This window comes from Saimiri boliviensis, chromosome 19, assembly GCF_048565385.1.
Source record: "Saimiri boliviensis isolate mSaiBol1 chromosome 19, mSaiBol1.pri, whole genome shotgun sequence".
Lineage (NCBI taxonomy): Eukaryota > Metazoa > Chordata > Mammalia > Primates > Cebidae > Saimiri > Saimiri boliviensis.
In genome coordinates this window covers 32,773,351-32,791,414 of record NC_133467.1, presented here as the reverse complement: position 1 = coordinate 32,791,414, position 18,064 = coordinate 32,773,351, and the positions used below count along the sequence as shown (strand labels likewise).

General features: G+C 34.9%; 2 protein-coding genes across 5 annotated transcripts in view; both read right to left on the bottom strand.

Annotated features, from left to right (window-relative positions):
• The window catches only part of SPTA1 (spectrin alpha, erythrocytic 1), a 191,191-nt gene that overhangs the window by 116,267 nt on the left and 56,860 nt on the right, over positions 1 to 18,064 (bottom strand). For 3 of the 4 annotated variants that reach the window (XR_012515066.1, XM_074389996.1, XM_074389997.1), the window contains exon 3: positions 6 to 100. The exons of the other annotated variant lie outside the window; for it this stretch is intronic. Coding sequence is in view for 2 of the 3 variants with exons in the window: in XM_074389996.1 (XP_074246097.1) it covers positions 6 to 27 (22 nt within the window). In the remaining variant the exon portion in view is untranslated. The remainder of the gene's footprint in view (positions 1 to 5; positions 101 to 18,064) is intronic. 4 annotated transcript variants of the gene reach the window in all.
• Positions 99 to 18,024, bottom strand: OR6K3 (olfactory receptor family 6 subfamily K member 3). The gene has a single exon (XM_074390000.1). The coding sequence runs from the start codon at positions 13,629 to 13,631 to the stop codon at positions 12,522 to 12,524; it is 1,110 nt and encodes a 369-aa protein (XP_074246101.1). The 5' UTR covers positions 13,632 to 18,024; the 3' UTR covers positions 99 to 12,521.

The window sequence follows — 18,064 nt, the reverse complement described above, 5'->3', positions numbered from 1 at the left end:
TTTACCTTCTTTTAAAAGATGGTCCATTCTATCTCCTTCTTTTCCTTCTCTTCTATGTCTGCTTGGTCAGGAGATCTTGAAGGGATTTTGTACCAGAAGGCTTTGGTCAAATGAAGTAATTCATGAAAACTATATTAATAAATGCTTAATATAGTTATACAGCTGCTCTGGTACAATTGAATGGGGTAGTTGGAAGGGCAATTGTATTCTGCAGTGCCCTGTAGAATACAATGGAAACTGCACACATTATAGGATATTGTCCTATTAATTTATTCTCTTTTCAGAATGATTTGTTTTACTCTGTCTTCGGCAATTAAACATGCACATTTCTTCTTATCTTGGGACAAAATGCTGTTTCTATTCAGATTATTTCCCTCCTTTGTAACAACTGCATTATTTCTCTAATTTATAGAAGCTATTTATTCTATTCATTCTTCTTTGAATCTGTTTGAATAATTTATTCACCCTCAACTTCCCATATCTCTTTTTTAAGGTATATCAGCAACCTTCTGATTGAAATGTAATGACCTCCCCTCTGTCTTCATTGCCACTAACTTCCAAAGGTCAATTGCCCAATGCGTGATCTCTCTCCTGTTTTTCCTATTTGACGTCACAGTCTCCTGGTTTTCCTCATTGATTATTCAATTTTTTTAAAATCCCAAGTATAAAGATAAACTCAAATTTTGTCATCATTTTATCTTTTCTCTATATTTCCTTTCATACAGAAGAATCTATTGTTTCAAGATCTTATTTATTCAAGATTATTTATCAACTTGTATTGGCCTTCTATTCTCCATAATTATTATGACCCCAGAATTTCTTGTTTTTGATATCTCTCATAAGCTCCACATTTTTTTCAGGGCTCTTACTTAGAAACCTCACTTTGACCCAAGTGTACATTCTTACCTGTTAAATTGTGTCCCCTGAAAATTTATAGATTGAATTTCTAACCCCCAGTATCTCAGAATGTGACTGTACTTGGACATACAGTAAAGAGGTAACGAAGTTCAAATGAGGAAATTAGGATGGCCCTTAATTCAATAGAGCTAGTATCCTTATCATAAGAGGAAATTTAGACACAGTTTCAGAGGGGAAACCATATGAAGTCTCAGTGAGAAAACAGCCACCTACAAGTCAAGAAGGAAGGAGTCAAAAGAAAGCAACCCTGCTGAAAACTCAGCCTCAGACTTCTAGTCTTCAGAATTGTGAGAAGTTAAATTTCTGTTGTTTAAACCGCCCACACTGTAGTTCTTCTTATGGCAAGAACTACAGTTTTGCTAAACTGGATAGATAATTTGCAAGTTTCCATAGCAACAGGAGACAAGGTCTCTCTATTTTTTGCAGAAAATAACACAAATCAATTTTAGGATCACATTAAAGGAAGATGATGCAAACAAATACAACACCCTTACCTTCAGCACTAAACCAGATTCTCTCACTGACTTTTAAAGTTTTTGTCTACCTGGATAGCAACTGTACTCATTTTGTGTCTATTATTCCTTATACTCTAAAACCAAATTAATCAAGGTCTGTCCAATTTATTTATTTTTTACTATATCTCTAATATCTTTTACTCCACTCTCTTTATCCTAATTGGATGCTCAGTCATAGTGTGTACACTATTACAATGAGTTTCCAGAAATTTCTGCATCCAGTCTTAGTTTTGGCTACCCAAGCCTCCATTCTCTAAAAGTCAGCTTTGTGAAGCATTAGTTTCCTCTTGTGACTCTCCTCTCAAATCTATACTTAAGTATCATTTTCTCATCAATTTCTCCATCCAAATTGGCCCTTCTTTGTAAGTGAAACAATCTCAAATCCTCTAGGGTAACTCTTTCCTAATCACTGAATCAGGAAATAATAAATTCCCTTTTAATGTCTGGCAATGATCGTCTTGCTTTCCATATGCTTTAGGAAATAAAAATTTATTAATAACTTCCTATATATATTAGCTACGCATGCATTTATTGCTTATGTGACTACATTCCATCAAACTCCTATTTTTTTTTACACATAAAAGCGAGCATCATCTTCCTTTAACATGATCCTAAAATTGATTTGTTGTTATTTTCTACAGAAAATAGAGAGACCTTGTCTCCTGTTGCTATGGAAACTTGCAAATTATCTATCCAGTTTAGCAAAACTGTTATTTCAAACATGTAACATATGTTTTTCTGGTCTCTGAACATTCCTAAAAGGAATCTCTCCTTCCTCTCCTTTCCACTCTAATTTCTGAATTTCTGCCTCCATTTTTCCTAATTTCTACATGTTCTTTTCTAGTTTTAACAAGCGTGTGTGTGTGTGTGTGTGTGTGTGTGTGTGCATATAAAGATTAGTGTATCATATATATATTCCTATAAAAGTCTTTTTCTTTTTAAGTGTTCTTGAATTTTTAAATACTCATGTGATTTTTCCATAAGTCTTGATGTCTCTAAAAGTAGTTACCACATCTAACTATGGCCCTCAGAATAGGGTTTTACAAATTGAATCAGGCTATGAGTTCAAGAAGGTGTCTTCTGAGCAGACCCAGACCTATTCCCTAGTCTTTTGAAGAGTTGCAATTATGACAAAGAAATAATGAGGAAGATTTAAACCAAAAAGAAGTACATTCAACTTTACCTGCTGAACACCATCTACATGCAAAACCGAGTAATAATAAGTCTAGCACAAATGTCAATGATATTAAATGCCCAACATATAACTGAAAATCTCACCTGATTTCTGCAACATTTATTTCTGAAATATTTCAGAAGTCAATCACAATGCTGATTTGTGGTTTTAAAGATATCCTTTGAGTTTTGACCCTATTTGAGTCCCACCCATTTCCTAGGACATTTAGTAACTGAAATCTTTACACTTTGTATTAACATGCCCTATAATACTCTTTCCTAAGACGTCCTCACTCAAAACCTCACTCAAAACTCAACAGCTATTCTCAACGTCTATAGGCCTATTTGGACATCCATTTTTACACAGTTGTGTTATTCTTCCTCTAATTATCTGTTAACAACCTTGCTGCCATTGGGTTATGGAATTAAAATAAACATAGATGAAGAACATATCTTTTCTACCCTGATATGGGGTGTATAAAGCTACTAAGACAAACTTACTTTGCTCTTCTGCCATGTTTCTGCCCTGAGTCTCTCAAGATGAATTTTCTTTATTCAGTGATATATAGCTCTGACTCTTTCCATAGAATTCTTCTCTCTCTTTCCTTCTCCTCTCTGCCTTTATCTCCTTCTATCTCTTTCCCTCTGCATGTGTGTATGTGGATATCCTTTCCTAAGCATAACTAGAATGAGAAAATAAACTCTCTTGGGAATTCTACACAGATGACTCAAGATGTAAGTAAGAAAACAACTATCCCCATAATGGCTCTAATTGGGTAAAGCAGTTTAGGCTGGTAATTAGGGAAACCCTAGGCCCAGGGAACTCCAATTTACAGAGCTGTAGACATCAAAATAAGTGTTCCTTTCAAAAACTTTTTTCTGTGGCATTTTTTGTTGGCTTGAATTTTTAATGAATCAAAATGCTAAATAAAATCCGTGACCCAGACCTGAAGGATGTTCATACGGTAGAGGAAAGGAGATAACGAAAGGAGGGAGCTAGACTTACATCCTGTTTGTTTCCAGGCCTTTCCCCCCACCTTAGAAAAAACAATGGGTCCTCCACATGTTCCATCTACTAGTTCCTATTGAAAACGGGGCCAATATTTTATCTAATAATGTTGGTTTTCTCTCGTTTTACCTTCTTTATGCACAGAGATCAGAGACATTTCCAGGCAGAGAATGACAGGCAGGGAAGTCTCCCAAGACTAAAGCAAATTAACAGCATTGAGTGCCAGTCCCATCGAAATTGTTTTCACTTTCCTTCATTTATTAACATTTCGAGAATCAAAAGATTAATACGATTTGATTTGCTTTTAAATGAAATCAATATCTAATATAAATTACAGAAATGCTGACAAATTAGTATTTCACAAAATGTTACTCTCCCAAGTAGATTTCAGAACAAAGTTCTGGAAGGGGGCAATTAATTGTCCCTCATTAATTCAGAGGAAGCTTGATCAAAAATAACTACATCTGAAAGAACATAGCTTCCTAGGATCCCCGACCTGGAAATCATGAGCTGAAGATCCAATTTCAGCTCTGTTCAACTCCCAAAGAACATCCTTTTATGTAGGTAAGGATCAGAAGAATGAAAAGCAGAAGGCCTTCCTGCAGGCACTCGTGTCAGTAGGGTGCGTGCTCCCTTCCTATGCTCTGCAGAGCTGTCTCTGAGCAGCTGCTCTCTTAGGAAATCAGAATCTGACAGACAGATCTTACCTTTCATTTTAGGAATCAAGGTCCCTGTTTCCTTTCCCAGCCCTTCTTTTCTCTCCCTATTGACTTTTAACACCGTCAAGAGGTTTCTTACATGAAATTCACAAAGTCGAGGTCCTAAAGTGTGGGAAGTGTTCATTTTTAATAAAAAAAATCTGTTATTAAAACCAAACACATACACAGTTATGGTCAGGAATATGACTCTTCCTATGCTTTCCTCCTGTTAGTGTTTTTCATGTGCGTTTTGGATGGGAAAGGGAAAAGCAAATGGGTGCATTTCTGTGAATTTTTGGACTTGAGATGAGGAGGGTGCCATCAACATAATGAAGACAGCAGTGCAATGAATTAATCAAAAGGGTCTGGCAATCCACAGGTAATATGGATAAGAAGAGTTGAAGATCAAAGGCCAGTGGTTACAGACACCTTCAGAAAACATTATTTGTTGACTAAATGAAAACTAGGCATCAGAGAGAGGAGCATCACACACAGGGGGCAGTTGGGGAGGGTAGGGTAGAGACAGCAGGAGGTGGGGAGGGATAACATGGGGAGAAATGCCAGATATGGTATGCACCTAAAGTTAAATTAATTAATTAATTAATTAAACTAGGCAAACTAAGTCGTTATACAGATGACCTTAATAATAGAAGGTAACATTTATTAAATACTGTGGGACAGGAACTACATACTATGTAAACTCATTTAAGAACTGTGATTATACCAATTTTGCAAATGAGAATACTGTGGTATAGAGAGGTTAAAAATCCTGCCTAGTGACACATAACTAGTAAGCATTAGAATTAGAGTTCAACTCTAGAAGTTTAATGTCATAGCCTCTGCTATCCTTTACTGTCCTTGTCTCTGTTATTTGAACCGTGTCTTTTTTGACAGAAGAGTGGCTACTGGGCTAAAACTACTGCTTTAGCTCTGTGCTCCTAGTCGTAGAGAATGTTTCAAGAAAACCTACTCTCTGACCCATGAGGGAGAAAGGATTAACTACTTTCTTCTACCTGAAGAATGGTAATAATAAGTAGTTTACTTTTTCTGGAATTTTAATAGCATTGGATAAGAAAGAATAAAATATGGGATGCTCAGCAATCTGGAAAAGAGTGGAGTGGTCCTATGAAAGTAGGAAAATGTGGATGCTCTTGTAGGCTTTACAGTTCTTTAATTGTAATTGCTGACATTGTTTAAAAGGTGTCTCTGGAGGAAGCTTGACATGAATTTAACTTATAGGTTATAAAGATAATACCATAGATTATTCTTGTCGATTAAAAGGGCTTTTAACGCCTGTGAGTAAAACACATTAAAATGGTTTTACATGTTTTGTTATAATCTACTTTTTCACTAATATATTAATCTCATATAAGCACATGACTACTTAATAGAATAGACTTTTTCAGGGGTCTGTCCCAAGTGCCAATCTCATTCTAGCCTTTATGGAATGATATAGTAATAAAAGTTGCAATTGCATACTGAAAGTCTTAAAATGTTTTTACAATGCTTTAAAGCCTAGAAGTAATGACATTTATTTAGTAAGTTACTTTTTCCTGAGTGTAAATGTGATTGAATAGACATTTGATAATATTTTTTAGGTTCACACAACTAACTTATAAGAGTTATATTTTTTGTATCAATTCAAATTATATGTATTATTTGAAGAAAAAACATTTGAAATGAATTGCTTCATTTTTTTAAGTATCCTTATGGACATACCGATTTTATAAGTTTATTTTTAATTGAAACATCTATTTTCTATTGTCATTTACTATTTTATATTTTGCTCCAGAATTTTTTGAATGTAGCCATGCTTTGAGCCCTGAAGACAGTACATTCTCTTCTTGAATTTATCCTGCCCATGTTATGGAGTAAGCTCTTTTTCAAAAAGCTCTAGTTTCCTGAGATAACATGGGGAGAAATGCCAGATATAGTATGCCCCTAAAGTTAAATAAATAAATAAAATTTCAAAAAAAAAATAACTATTAGTAACTCAAATGAACTTTTTAGGAAAATAAATGGCATTTTTTTGTTCTTTATTATTTCATATGAGAATAGATAGCTAGAAATGTATTTTTCCTAAATTATGCTTTACATTAACAATTTCAACTGCATGCTAACATTGTTTTTCAACATACAATGTTTAGTAATTCTGTAATTAAACTATATTTTACACGTACATCAGTTAGGCATGCTCTTAGCTTATTTAATTCCTGATTTAAAAAACTATTCTCCTGGACTTTTCCTTATGGTTACAAAGTAAAACTCTAAGTTTCAGGCATCACTTCCACATTCAAGGCAGAATGTTGTGTGTTTGGGAGGCAAGAGCAAAAGCTATCCCCCAAACTCTAGTAGATTTCTGCCTGTCTCATAATGGAAAGAACTCATTTACAAAGGTGAACAAAGAGTATTGGTTTGAATATGGTTTTTGGACTCTATAGTTGAGCCCATTTTTAGATCCGGAATTTAAAGATCTGTGCAATTTTAAGTATTGGATTTGTTTTATGAGACTCTATAAAGAAATTTTAGGGTTTTTTTTACATAGTAACATATTTATTTGAAAACACGATTACATTTAATTCTGTTATTATTATAGATTACAAAATCAGATAACGATAGCCTTCAAGTTGTTTATAAAAGCATGTATAGGAAATGTATGTAATTTCAACCATTTGAGATTATAAAAGTTCAATATTTTAATAAATTATGTCACATATAAATCTTAATTTTATTTTTATTTAAGATTTTATTAAATTTTAATCATTTAATTATAATTTAATTATAATAGAATAAAATATGTGGTTTTTTTGAATGAATTGAAATTCACAAAGAGCTCAGCAGAAAAAAATTGGCAACAAATGATAAAGTAGTTAATAATGACAAGCTACAATTGGCTATTACATATATGTCAGTTTATTGTACTCTGGTAATTTTCAAATATATGCATATATGTATTTTTGCCTAATTAAATTGGCAATGAATATAAGGAGTGATATACACTACGTGGGATAATGCGTTGAAACAGAAACTTCCAATGAATTCTGCTGGATATGCAGTGTTTTAAAATATTTGGAATGGTGATTTATCATTATCTACTCAATTTTTAATCTTGAATACTATTGGATACTGTAGTTATACTTCTAAGACTTGATCTCCCAATAATATTGCAGTATTCAGATTTATATATAAGGTTTCACTGCAGCCCCATTTAAAATTAGAAGTGTTTGGAAACAATCTAAATTTCCATCAATAGGAATGAAATAAATAACATAAGGTTCATGCAGATATAACACAGAATATTACGCTTCAGCTATTTTATACAGAAAATTATAGATCTGTATGCTGTGACTATAATAATAAAGTCATAAACAAATCTTGGAAAGACAAACATATTGTCAACTCAGAGAGCAAATATCAAAACATTAATTTCATGGGTTTTTTTGTAAAACACATGCTTACATCTAAATCTATATTGAAATTTATTTTTATGTATTTCCCTTGAATTTTACTTATCCTCCTTTTCTCTATACACTATTAATTTGACAAATATTTTCTCTATGTATTTTTGTAAAACATGTACTTTTATTTCATACATATGTACTTTTTATTTATGTAAACTGTGTTGATTTCATTGTATTGCTTATTTTTACCTTTTAATATTCTTTAAGGAATTATTTTTGTTTCTTCACATTCGATAGCTCATAATATTTAGCACTTGCATGATTCTCTGAACTATTCATTTGATGTAGGTTAAGTACCTGTTGTCCCCATAAGAAGCTCCAGATTGTCTCCAACTACCTAACGTTCTAAACACCATCTTCATGTATGTCAACTTACAAACATGTAAAAATGTCTTTGAGAAATATTCCTAGGAGCAGGATTACTAAAACAGAGGATATACTTAAACTTCATTTCTACCAGATTTTTCTCCAAAATGGCTACACCAGTTTACTTTCTTATCAGCTGTGCATGTATTTCTTTGTCTCCATCTGCTCTAACACTTGGCCTTAATAAAGATTTTTAAGCATCTCTTCATGTAATTATGTAATTACTAGACTTTAGAGTTTATCCTCCTTTAAATTGTTTGTCTATATCATTCACCAATTTTCTTCTAAGTTTTCTCTGTTTTCTCACTTCTTTAAAGAGGTCATATTTTTTTCATAAGAGGACAATAAATTTTCCACCCAAAACTAAATAAATGTGTACTAAGAAGTGGTATTATGATTTCAGACAAAGATACACTGACCAACTTACCTAACGCAGCCGATTCTAGTTATAGAACATAAAATGTTCTGTAATTCTTCCATCTGTTGTACATATTTCTTATTTCTACATGATATGAGGAGCTTTTGGATTTAGTTTTTATTTTATAAGACTTTTTAAATGCCATAACTTTATTTTCAAGCACAGATAAAGATGATTACGAGCCACAGAAATGATGAAGAAAATATTATAAAAAGGAGAATGCAACTTTCAAAGATTGACTCCCTTGTACCTCTTCACCACCCAGCACTCAGTTTCAAATCTTCAGCATCTGTTCTATTTATAAATAACCTAAAATCTCTTTAATGGATAAAAACTCTTTAGCATATAAATGAGCAGAGTGTGTGGTTAAATAACATATTTGACACAGAAAATCTTTCTGAAAGTGATAGAAATGTTTTAAAAATTAACTAACAATACAATTCTAAGTATATACAACTCAACAGATAATAGTCAGATAAGTACTATATATTAAATTTATGCAATTTCAGAATGGTACATTGTCAAAGGAAGTACACACACAATCGAGTACAGTAACTTATGAAGTGTTTTACACATGGGTACTAAATCAACAATTATTTAGCTTTGCGCTACAACAATTATTTAGCTTTGTGCTAGTAAATCTGTAAGTCAGAGGCAACAATAAGATAGGCTAGACTTCAGGCTCTAGTCTCTGCGACCAGGCTTCAAGCAGGTTGGGTTCAGGTAAGCTTTACATGTTCTTCTCTGAACCAGTGGCTCTCTGATATGGGTTTAGCACTGAAAGGGAAGGAGCTACCTAAAGCAAGAATGATATGGTTTGGTTGTGTCCCCACCCAAAATCTTATCTTGAATTGTAATCCCCAGTGTCTAGAGGATTAAGTGCCTATAGTGTTGCTATCTGTCAAATTCCTCCAACCAGTTTTTAATCTTGTTTTATTCAGCTTCCTTATTATTTTTGGTGAAAAATCAGGTCTACTACAAGCTATTTTATTTTGGTTTGAAGCATAAATAGTTGTCTGATTTAGTTTTAAGGCAATTTTTCTATTGCTAGCTGTTGTAGCAACTTAATTTTCTTCTCAGTCTGCTATGCTTTCTCTTTCTGGAATATCTATTTCATTAATATTACATTTCTAGGATTTCGTTTTCTTGTCATCAATCTTGATAGGGCACTTTATTATTTTTTGAGTTTTATGACGCTTTCTGAAGTCAAAATTCTAAATCTCTAGTTTAGTTTTCTGGAATATTCCACTTTCTTCTTCTTCCATTGCATTTTTATATTTTGTAACTTTTTATCACCAACTTTGCCATCACAAACTAACATATTTCATGTATTAAAAGTTCTCTATGCTTTCATTACATATTTAAAATTATTTTGCGACTCTTGTTTAGAGTGATTAATGGCTAAAGATTTGGTATTATTAACACAAGATATTCATTTTAAAAATTACATTACCCTGTGTCCAAAGGTGCATCACGTACCTGAAAATGCACTCTTCAATGTAGTTTTCATACACACACACACACACACACACACACACACCTCCAAATGACACATGCTGGATACACACATAGACACACACATACGTATACAAAGCATTTGGGAAGGGGTTTAGGGGACATACCCTCAAAACAAGCAAAATGCAAGTACTTGTGAGTACAGTTCCTAAAAGTGCCCACTGGGGTAAAAGCTGTACTCTATTGTCTCTCTATGGATTCTCCAGAACCCCTGGTCCATCCTCTTCCACAACTCATGTTGCCAGAAACCTAGTAATGCTAATATAGCAGGTTCAAATTCCCATGAGAAAAATAATACGTTTCTCGAGGACACCATCGTGAAGCTATGAAGTGCAACCTTTAGTCAAGTACAGCTATTTTGGTGTAAGTTTTCATTTTCTTTATTTATGATTAATATGAACCATGTTAAAATGATTAGGAAGGAAACAGGTTAAAATGCTATGTAGGATTGAAAGGTCATCTCCCCTCTCTTAACTGCTTTTAATTTTAATGGTTTCCTTGTTAGATTAGAGCTCTAATTCATACAGAAAAAAGAATATAGTGAAATTATATTATGAAGAATCACCATTGTGCATTTTTTCCTTTGTTTTTATTTTTTTCCTTCAGTTTTTATTTTAAAAGACTTTTTAAATGCCATAACTTTATTTTCAAGCACAGATCAAGTAAAGATGGCTATGGGAACTTAAACTAGAACTTTTAAAGTTAGGCTAGCCCTGCTTCATAGAGCATGAGATCCACCAGGTGAAGACTGGAGAACAAATACTTAGGTGAGCAACTTATCACCTAATGTGCTAGAAATATTTCAGATATTCATAAATTTCAACCTCCCCATCTCTAGCCATTCAAGTTGTTCTCAATATGGAATTTCCAACACTTACTGAAAAGATTACTTCAAATTGTCTTCTAAATAGGCCCTTCCTTGGCCTCTATTGAATTTTTTTGAATTTTATTTTTTTCTGCACTGTGTCTTCAGGAAACCATTTAGATTTTGTCTGTTGAAGTCACTCTTTTCTGTCTGTCAAGATTTACATAAGTTTCTAGGGTTTTCTTAGGGGAAGCAATGTGATATATGTTGGAAAGGGTTGTTTTATGTTTTGTGTGTTTGTGTTCACATGTTGACATGACCACTGGGGGACCACTCAATAAGAAATGAGAATCGTTATTAATATTATTGGACTTAAAGCCTTTAAGAAGTTAATATGATCTAGGCTTTGATCATTTTATTGGACTTGTTAAAGAAGAAAATTTAAATGTGAGATATAATCACTATATTCATTTCAAAATTTTACTTGTATGTATTAAAGACAGTTACAATAATTGTGCATAAATAATTATAGAAAATTAAATTAAGGCAATGTCAGATGATATGGAAGGAAGGGGAAAGTTTTTAAAGTTATTAGTCAAAAAGTTAAATGAATCATATGCGTTTTTGAAACTACCATTCAATGAGTACACCGGAGATGTTTTTTACTGTAAATAAAGAAAGTGAACATGCGTCACCCTGGAAAGGGCAAACCATAACTAAAATCGGTATTTGTGGATACCGAAGCATATTGCTGTAAATAGTATCCTATATTGTAGTTTTCTTTTAAACATGTGTGACAGTACTAATAATCTAATCTTACTAAACATGTATGCTTATTATTCTAATGAATAAGTAACTACATAACTAAAAATAAAGACATAACTTAATTAAATATTGTTTTGGCTTTTTCTTAGATCTCTATTTTTGGAAATACCCAATCAGGTAATCCATGATTCATAATTAACCAAAAAAAAATCTTTTCTAAGATCTGTTACCTAAATAAAGACATAATACCTCAGAGTACATTGTCAGCTTCTGAAGTGCAAACTCTATAATTCTAACCCTCTAAAGTGGCAAACAAATTTTCTTTAATCACAGCACTTCAGAAGAAAGAAACTACCATTATTAAGCCACATAATGAGGTTCCTCATCATATGCACGGCAAGTTTTATAATGATAACATGGAGAGTATAAATATGTTTTTCTAGCTATAGGGAAAATAATCAGAATGACAGTGTGACGAAGCACTAGGTATAGAGTAATCTCATGTTCTAATCTGTTAGACAAACATTAACACCATGGAAAGGGCTGGGTGCAGTGGCTCACACCTATAATCCCAGCACTTTGGGAGGCTGAGGTGGGCAGATCACCTAAGATCAGGAATTTGAGACCAACCTGACCAACATGGTGACACTCCATCTCTACTAATAATACAAAAATTAGCTGGGCATGGGGGTGCATGCCCCCCAGCTACTAGGGAGGCTGAGGCAGGAGAATTGTTTGAATCCGGGAGATGGAGGAGTTGCAGTGAGCCGAAATCATGAGCCAAGATTGTGCCATTGCACGCCAGCCTGGTCAATAAGAGTGAAACTCCATCTTAAAAAAAAAAGAAGAAGAAAAAAAAAAATGGAAGGGAACCTGAATTAACCTCCAGACTTGCCAGACTTGGTCAACACTTTTTGAAGACAGAGCAGTTTTTTAATTGCATTCTTCATGTCCTTGTTTCTCAGGCTATAAATGATGGGATTGAAGAATGGAGTAAGTACAGTAAACATCAGTGCAATGGCTGTGTCCAAAACCGGCGGATAAGTGTCACTGAAACGCAAGTACATGAGTGATACACTGCCAAAGAATATCAGGAAGACCATGAGGTGGCCTGCACAGCTAGAAAAAGCCTTTCCCCTCCCTTCAGCAGATGGAATCCTCAGTATCACAGTGATAATTCTTATATAGGACAGGGCAATGATTAGACCGGTAATGATGATGGTCACAGCATGGATCACATCCTCAATCAGAATCATGGACGTGTCTGTACAGGCCAGGCTCAGCACGGGGACCAAGTCACAGAAGATCTGATGGATTTGGTTGGGCCCACAGAAAGGCAGTGTGGAAATTATCACAATCTCGGGAAGCAGGATAAGGAAACCAAAGATACAGGAACCTGCAGAGAGCTGAGCACAGAGCCAGGGGGTCATGATCATATGATAGCGAAGAGGGCTGCAGATGGCAACGTATCTGTCAATGGCCATGGTGGTCAGTAAGATGCCCTCTGAATTTCCAAGTGAGTGGAAGAAATACATCTGCAAGAGGCAGCTAGTCATGGAGATGGCCTTCTTTTCACTGATGAGGTTGGAGAGCATCTTGGGAATGGTGGCTGTGCTGTACCAGATCTCCAGAAAGGAAAATATACTAATAAAATTATACATGGGGTTGTGGAGATGGGTGTTCAGCCTTACAGCAGAAAAAATTAGTAAGTTACTAATGATAATAAAAGTATAGATGAAAAGTAAAGGAAAGAAGTACAGGAGACTACCATCCTGAAGCTGAGGGAACCCAGTGAAGATGAATTCAGTCACTGTTGATTGATTTCTGTTCTCCATATTTCTAGTAAAGGTGAATGAAGGAGAGGGCATAGTCCAGCTCATGAGGAGGTGGAGAAAAAAATAAGTAAGATGTACAGGTAAACAACTTTGAGGAATAAAAAGAACTACTTGAAGGTTCCATTTTTTTTCTGACTTTAAACTACTGTACATATTGTGCAATATTTGATTTTTTTCATACTTACTCCTCCAGAGGCACAACTGCAGAAATAGGTGTCTCCAAATGTTTTAATAGTAAAAAAAACTAGCTAAAATTATTTTTAGCTTAATCTCTAATATAAGTATCTGCATTTATAAGTTATACACATTTACTATATTATGGCATAATAATACAAAATATATATATATCTTTTTTTTTTTTTTTTTTTTTTTTGAGATGGAGTTTCGCTCTTGTTACCCAGGCTGGAGTGCAATGGCGTGATCTCGGCTCACTGCAACCTCCGCCTCCTGGGTTCTGGCAATTCTCCTGCCTCAGCCTCCTGAGTAGCTGGGATTACAGGCACGCGCCACCATGCCCAGCTAATTTTTTGTATTTTTAGTAGAGATGGGGTTTCACCATGTTGACCTGGATGGTCTCGATCTCTTGACCTCGTGATCCACCCACCTCGGCCTCTCAAAGTGCTGGGATTACAGGCTTGAGCCACTGCTCCTGGCCCAAAATATATATATCTTATATAATAAATTGTAAAATTAAAAAGTATGAATATAAATAAACATAATAGAAGTTATAGTATGCCCTTTCCCAACCCGACTGGGCCGTCGTGCACATGCTCTTTGAAAATCTCTTTTCTAGGGTGTTAGAACGTAAACCGGAAATTGACATTGAAATCCTAAATCTATTACTACCTATACGTCTTTTGGAAGATTATTTAACGTCTCAGAGTCTCAAGTACTCATTTGCAAAACGGGATTAAAAATAGTACCTATCTAACAAGGATGCTGTAGGATTTAGTAAATACTTGCAGACAGATTTGAACAGTGTTTGACAGGCAACTTCTGGAAAGAGTGATACAATTATCTCACCGCATTTCTCATTCTTTAACACTGCTGTGCGCTTCCTCCCGAGCATTAAGCTGATACTATTCAACAATGCCCTGTTAATTGCTAATGGAAACTACCCAGTCGTCTCTGGCACTTGACACTGTTTGAGACTTTGGTCCTCTGTTTCCATGACTCCATTCTTAAGGGGCATGACTCCCAGACAGCTTCAAAGGCAGTTCTAGCTTTGACTTTTGCTCCTATTTTATTTATTTGCATTTGTATGTTCTTTCTTATTCTGCCTCTTCTGTCTTATATTAATTTGTGTTGTTTTTCTTAAACTCTTTCCCAAGAGTTTATTTTCCCCAGGTTCCTATCATCCACTCCAGCCTTACAGTTCTATACGCTCTCTTAGTGATCTCAATCACTTATAGGATTTAAACTATCAATACTTCTAAATGTTTTTCTCCAACCAATCTCTCTTTTATAAGCTTGACACCAACTGACTCTTAACTCTCTGTAGCTTCGCCTGCTGACATTGTCCCACTCCTCTCTCCCCTGCAATCCCATTGTTCACGTTGCTTTCTAAAATCACAGTTCCCTCCAGTTTGTGCCACTTCCTCTGACTTTAAAGTAATATGCCTCTCCCTCCTCTGCCCCCTCTCCTCACACAAAAGCAATATATACTGCTGGTTAAAAGCCTAGATGCCAGAAAAAAATTGCTAGCATTTAAATCCTCTTTATGGCTTGCCATCTCTGTGACTTACTATGAAGTTACTCAGTCTCTCTCTGACTTCAACATCTCATTTTTAAAACTGAGAACATATTAATATTAGTTAATGAGGTCTTGAGAAGGACTAAACATTTTATAATAACAATAGAATTGTATAGTATAGTATATGGTATTATTGCCTCACTAATGCTGGGATGATTCCAAGCACATTATATGTATTTTTTCACCTCATGTTCTTAACGCTCTAATGAGGTGAAATTATTATCCCCATTTTACAGATGAGAAAACTTAGGCATAGACAGGTTAAGTTCTTTGTCTAGAAATTCTCAGCTAATGAAGGGCGAAGTCACAATTTAAATTTATGCGCTGAATCGCTAGAGACACGCTGTGACCTACTTCTAGATTGACTATCTCTAGCAATAGGTATAAATGTATTTTACAACCTTCGTGTCAGGAATATAGGGAACACTTGGAAGTGCTGAGTGCCATCATGCTGTATTGAAGCATTCATCAGGCTCCATCATCAACTTACTTGCTTTACCTTCTCTAGTCTGTGAGTTTCTCCTTCAGGAACATGAATGTGTTTTATCCCTCATAGTGACTACAACAGGGTTAGTATCTAGAGATGGTAGGTATTAAATAAATTAACTTGCAACTCAGCCATTTGGTACAATGATAATTAAATGCACAAGACAGCCGTGAATATGTGAACTAAGAAAACTGAGGACTACTTGAAAAGGGAAGTATAACAATTCAGTTCTAATGAGAGCCGCAACCAAGTCTTGACTAGATGATCTCTCAGAAAACGGCATCATAAATGTGGTATGCTGTTTCACATATACCCACGCCCAGGCCCACACTGAATAGGATCTCCTCCTATAAATGCCTTTGCCTTCCACCCTTATTCGATGTTCTAAATTCTTTAATAATCAAGTCTTCAGGTTATGAGATTATTATTATTATGCATAGCAAGTGAATTCATTCTCTTCATGACTTGGTCATCTACACTCACCTTTGCCAAAAAACACAGGGACTCCTCAGTCTGTCTGAGTCCCTGCATCCTTGATGTTACTTCAGCCTCTTCAAAAAGGGATTTATAGTCTCTCCATAGAGCATCCTAGAGAATAACAGGATGGGGAATGGGGCTCTGTGGGGGATTCTTCTCCTGCACTGCACTGAAGGGGATCACCTTCTCTCATGGGGTTAATTAACAGAATGTTTCCCCTATTACTCTTGTGTTGTTAGATTTTCAGATCAACGCTGTCAATAAATATATATACTTTTCCCAATTATATTCATCTTCCCAAATTTGTAAGCTTCTTTCCCCAGCACTTTCATGATGGTCTTAACTGTTCTTGAGCTTCTTTCTCCAGCACTTTCATGATGGTCTCAACTGTTCTTGAGTGTCATTCATTTCACAATGTCACCCCAGGTTCACACTTCTGACCTCAGAGGCATTAGTAAAAGAATTAAGATCATCTGTGAATAACTAAGATCACATATGAATAATAACTACTACGGTTATATTTCTAGTTACTTTCTTCATTATATATATGGAAATAGGCTGAGGCTTTTGGCTCCTGCCTTGGCACTTATGGGGTCTTCTCCCTACATAATCTATGTCTTTTTTTTTTTCCCTGAATTCATCATATAGTTTTGCAGATGTATCTCCGACTCCATTTCCACCACATTAGTCTCCTGATTCCTTAAACAGGCCAGACATGCTCACCCACTTCAGGGCTATTTCACTAGCTTTTACTGCTGCCTGAATTATTCTCCCTATCACCATCTTGGACAAGACCCTCATTCTAAAGTTTGCCTTATTATAAAAAACACCTAAATCCAAAGGGCATCAGCCTAATAGCTAAGGTTAGCATGACCATAAACCACAAATAACACCTCCAGCCAGAAATATTCCCGTCTCCTCCCTGACCAGAGACATGCTAGCCCCAAGATAACCCTGTTTCGGCTGGGAAGATGCTAGCCTCTACATAAACTGTCTCCAGACCCAAGATAACCTCCCCTTCTCCCAGAGACATTCCAACCCTGCCATCAAACTTCTCCCTCACACAGAAATACTCCAAGCTTGTAATAAGCCCTTCACCCTAAAACCAATATATACTCTTAGTCTGTAAAAGAAAGTGCTCCTGACCAAAATCAGCCAGAAGCCCCTCTCAGGTTTCATCTAAAGAAAACCTGTCTTTGACTGTTAAGCCATGTTTCATGTTCCTTTCCTCTTCTTTAACTCTTATACTCCCTCTTCATGGCTAACTCCATTTTCTTCAAATCTTTTCCAAATTTGACTCTCTAAATAAGGTTCAACTTTACCAATCTATTTTAAAGTTATTATCCTGCCACCCACACCAGATCATCTTATCCTATTTTCTTTTACATTTCCTACCAAATACAGTTTCATATAATTTGTTATACTTTTTTGCTTTTTTTTTTAGTATGTATTTTTAAAATACCTCTCCTCATTATAGCATAAGCTACATAGAGCAGGGAATTTTTTTGTCAGTTGTACCCCAACGACCTAAAACAGTGCTTGGCCAAGTAGCCTCAGTAAATATTTGTTGCATGAATGAAAAAAAAATGGGTTATATAATTATTTCTTTAGTGGGTTAGCATCTTTAAAACTCATCAGGTCTTTAGAGCCAAGAATAAAATTATTTAAAAGGATCAAAACCTATTATTCATGTTTTTGTTAGTAAATTTACATATACTTAATATTTTTTGTTTGTATTATTTAAGATAATTTATCTATTAGAATACCAGATCTACTTTGAAATTATAATTTTAAATTTGTAATTGAGAAATTAACTTACACTTGGAAAACTTAACTTCATTCAGGTTAAATTTAATAGCTATAAAAATT

Coding starts and splice junctions, on each gene's coding strand:
- OR6K3 (XM_074390000.1), bottom strand. CDS start 13,631: ATGTACAGTAGTTTAAAGTCAGAAAAAAAATGGAACCTTCAAGTAGTT.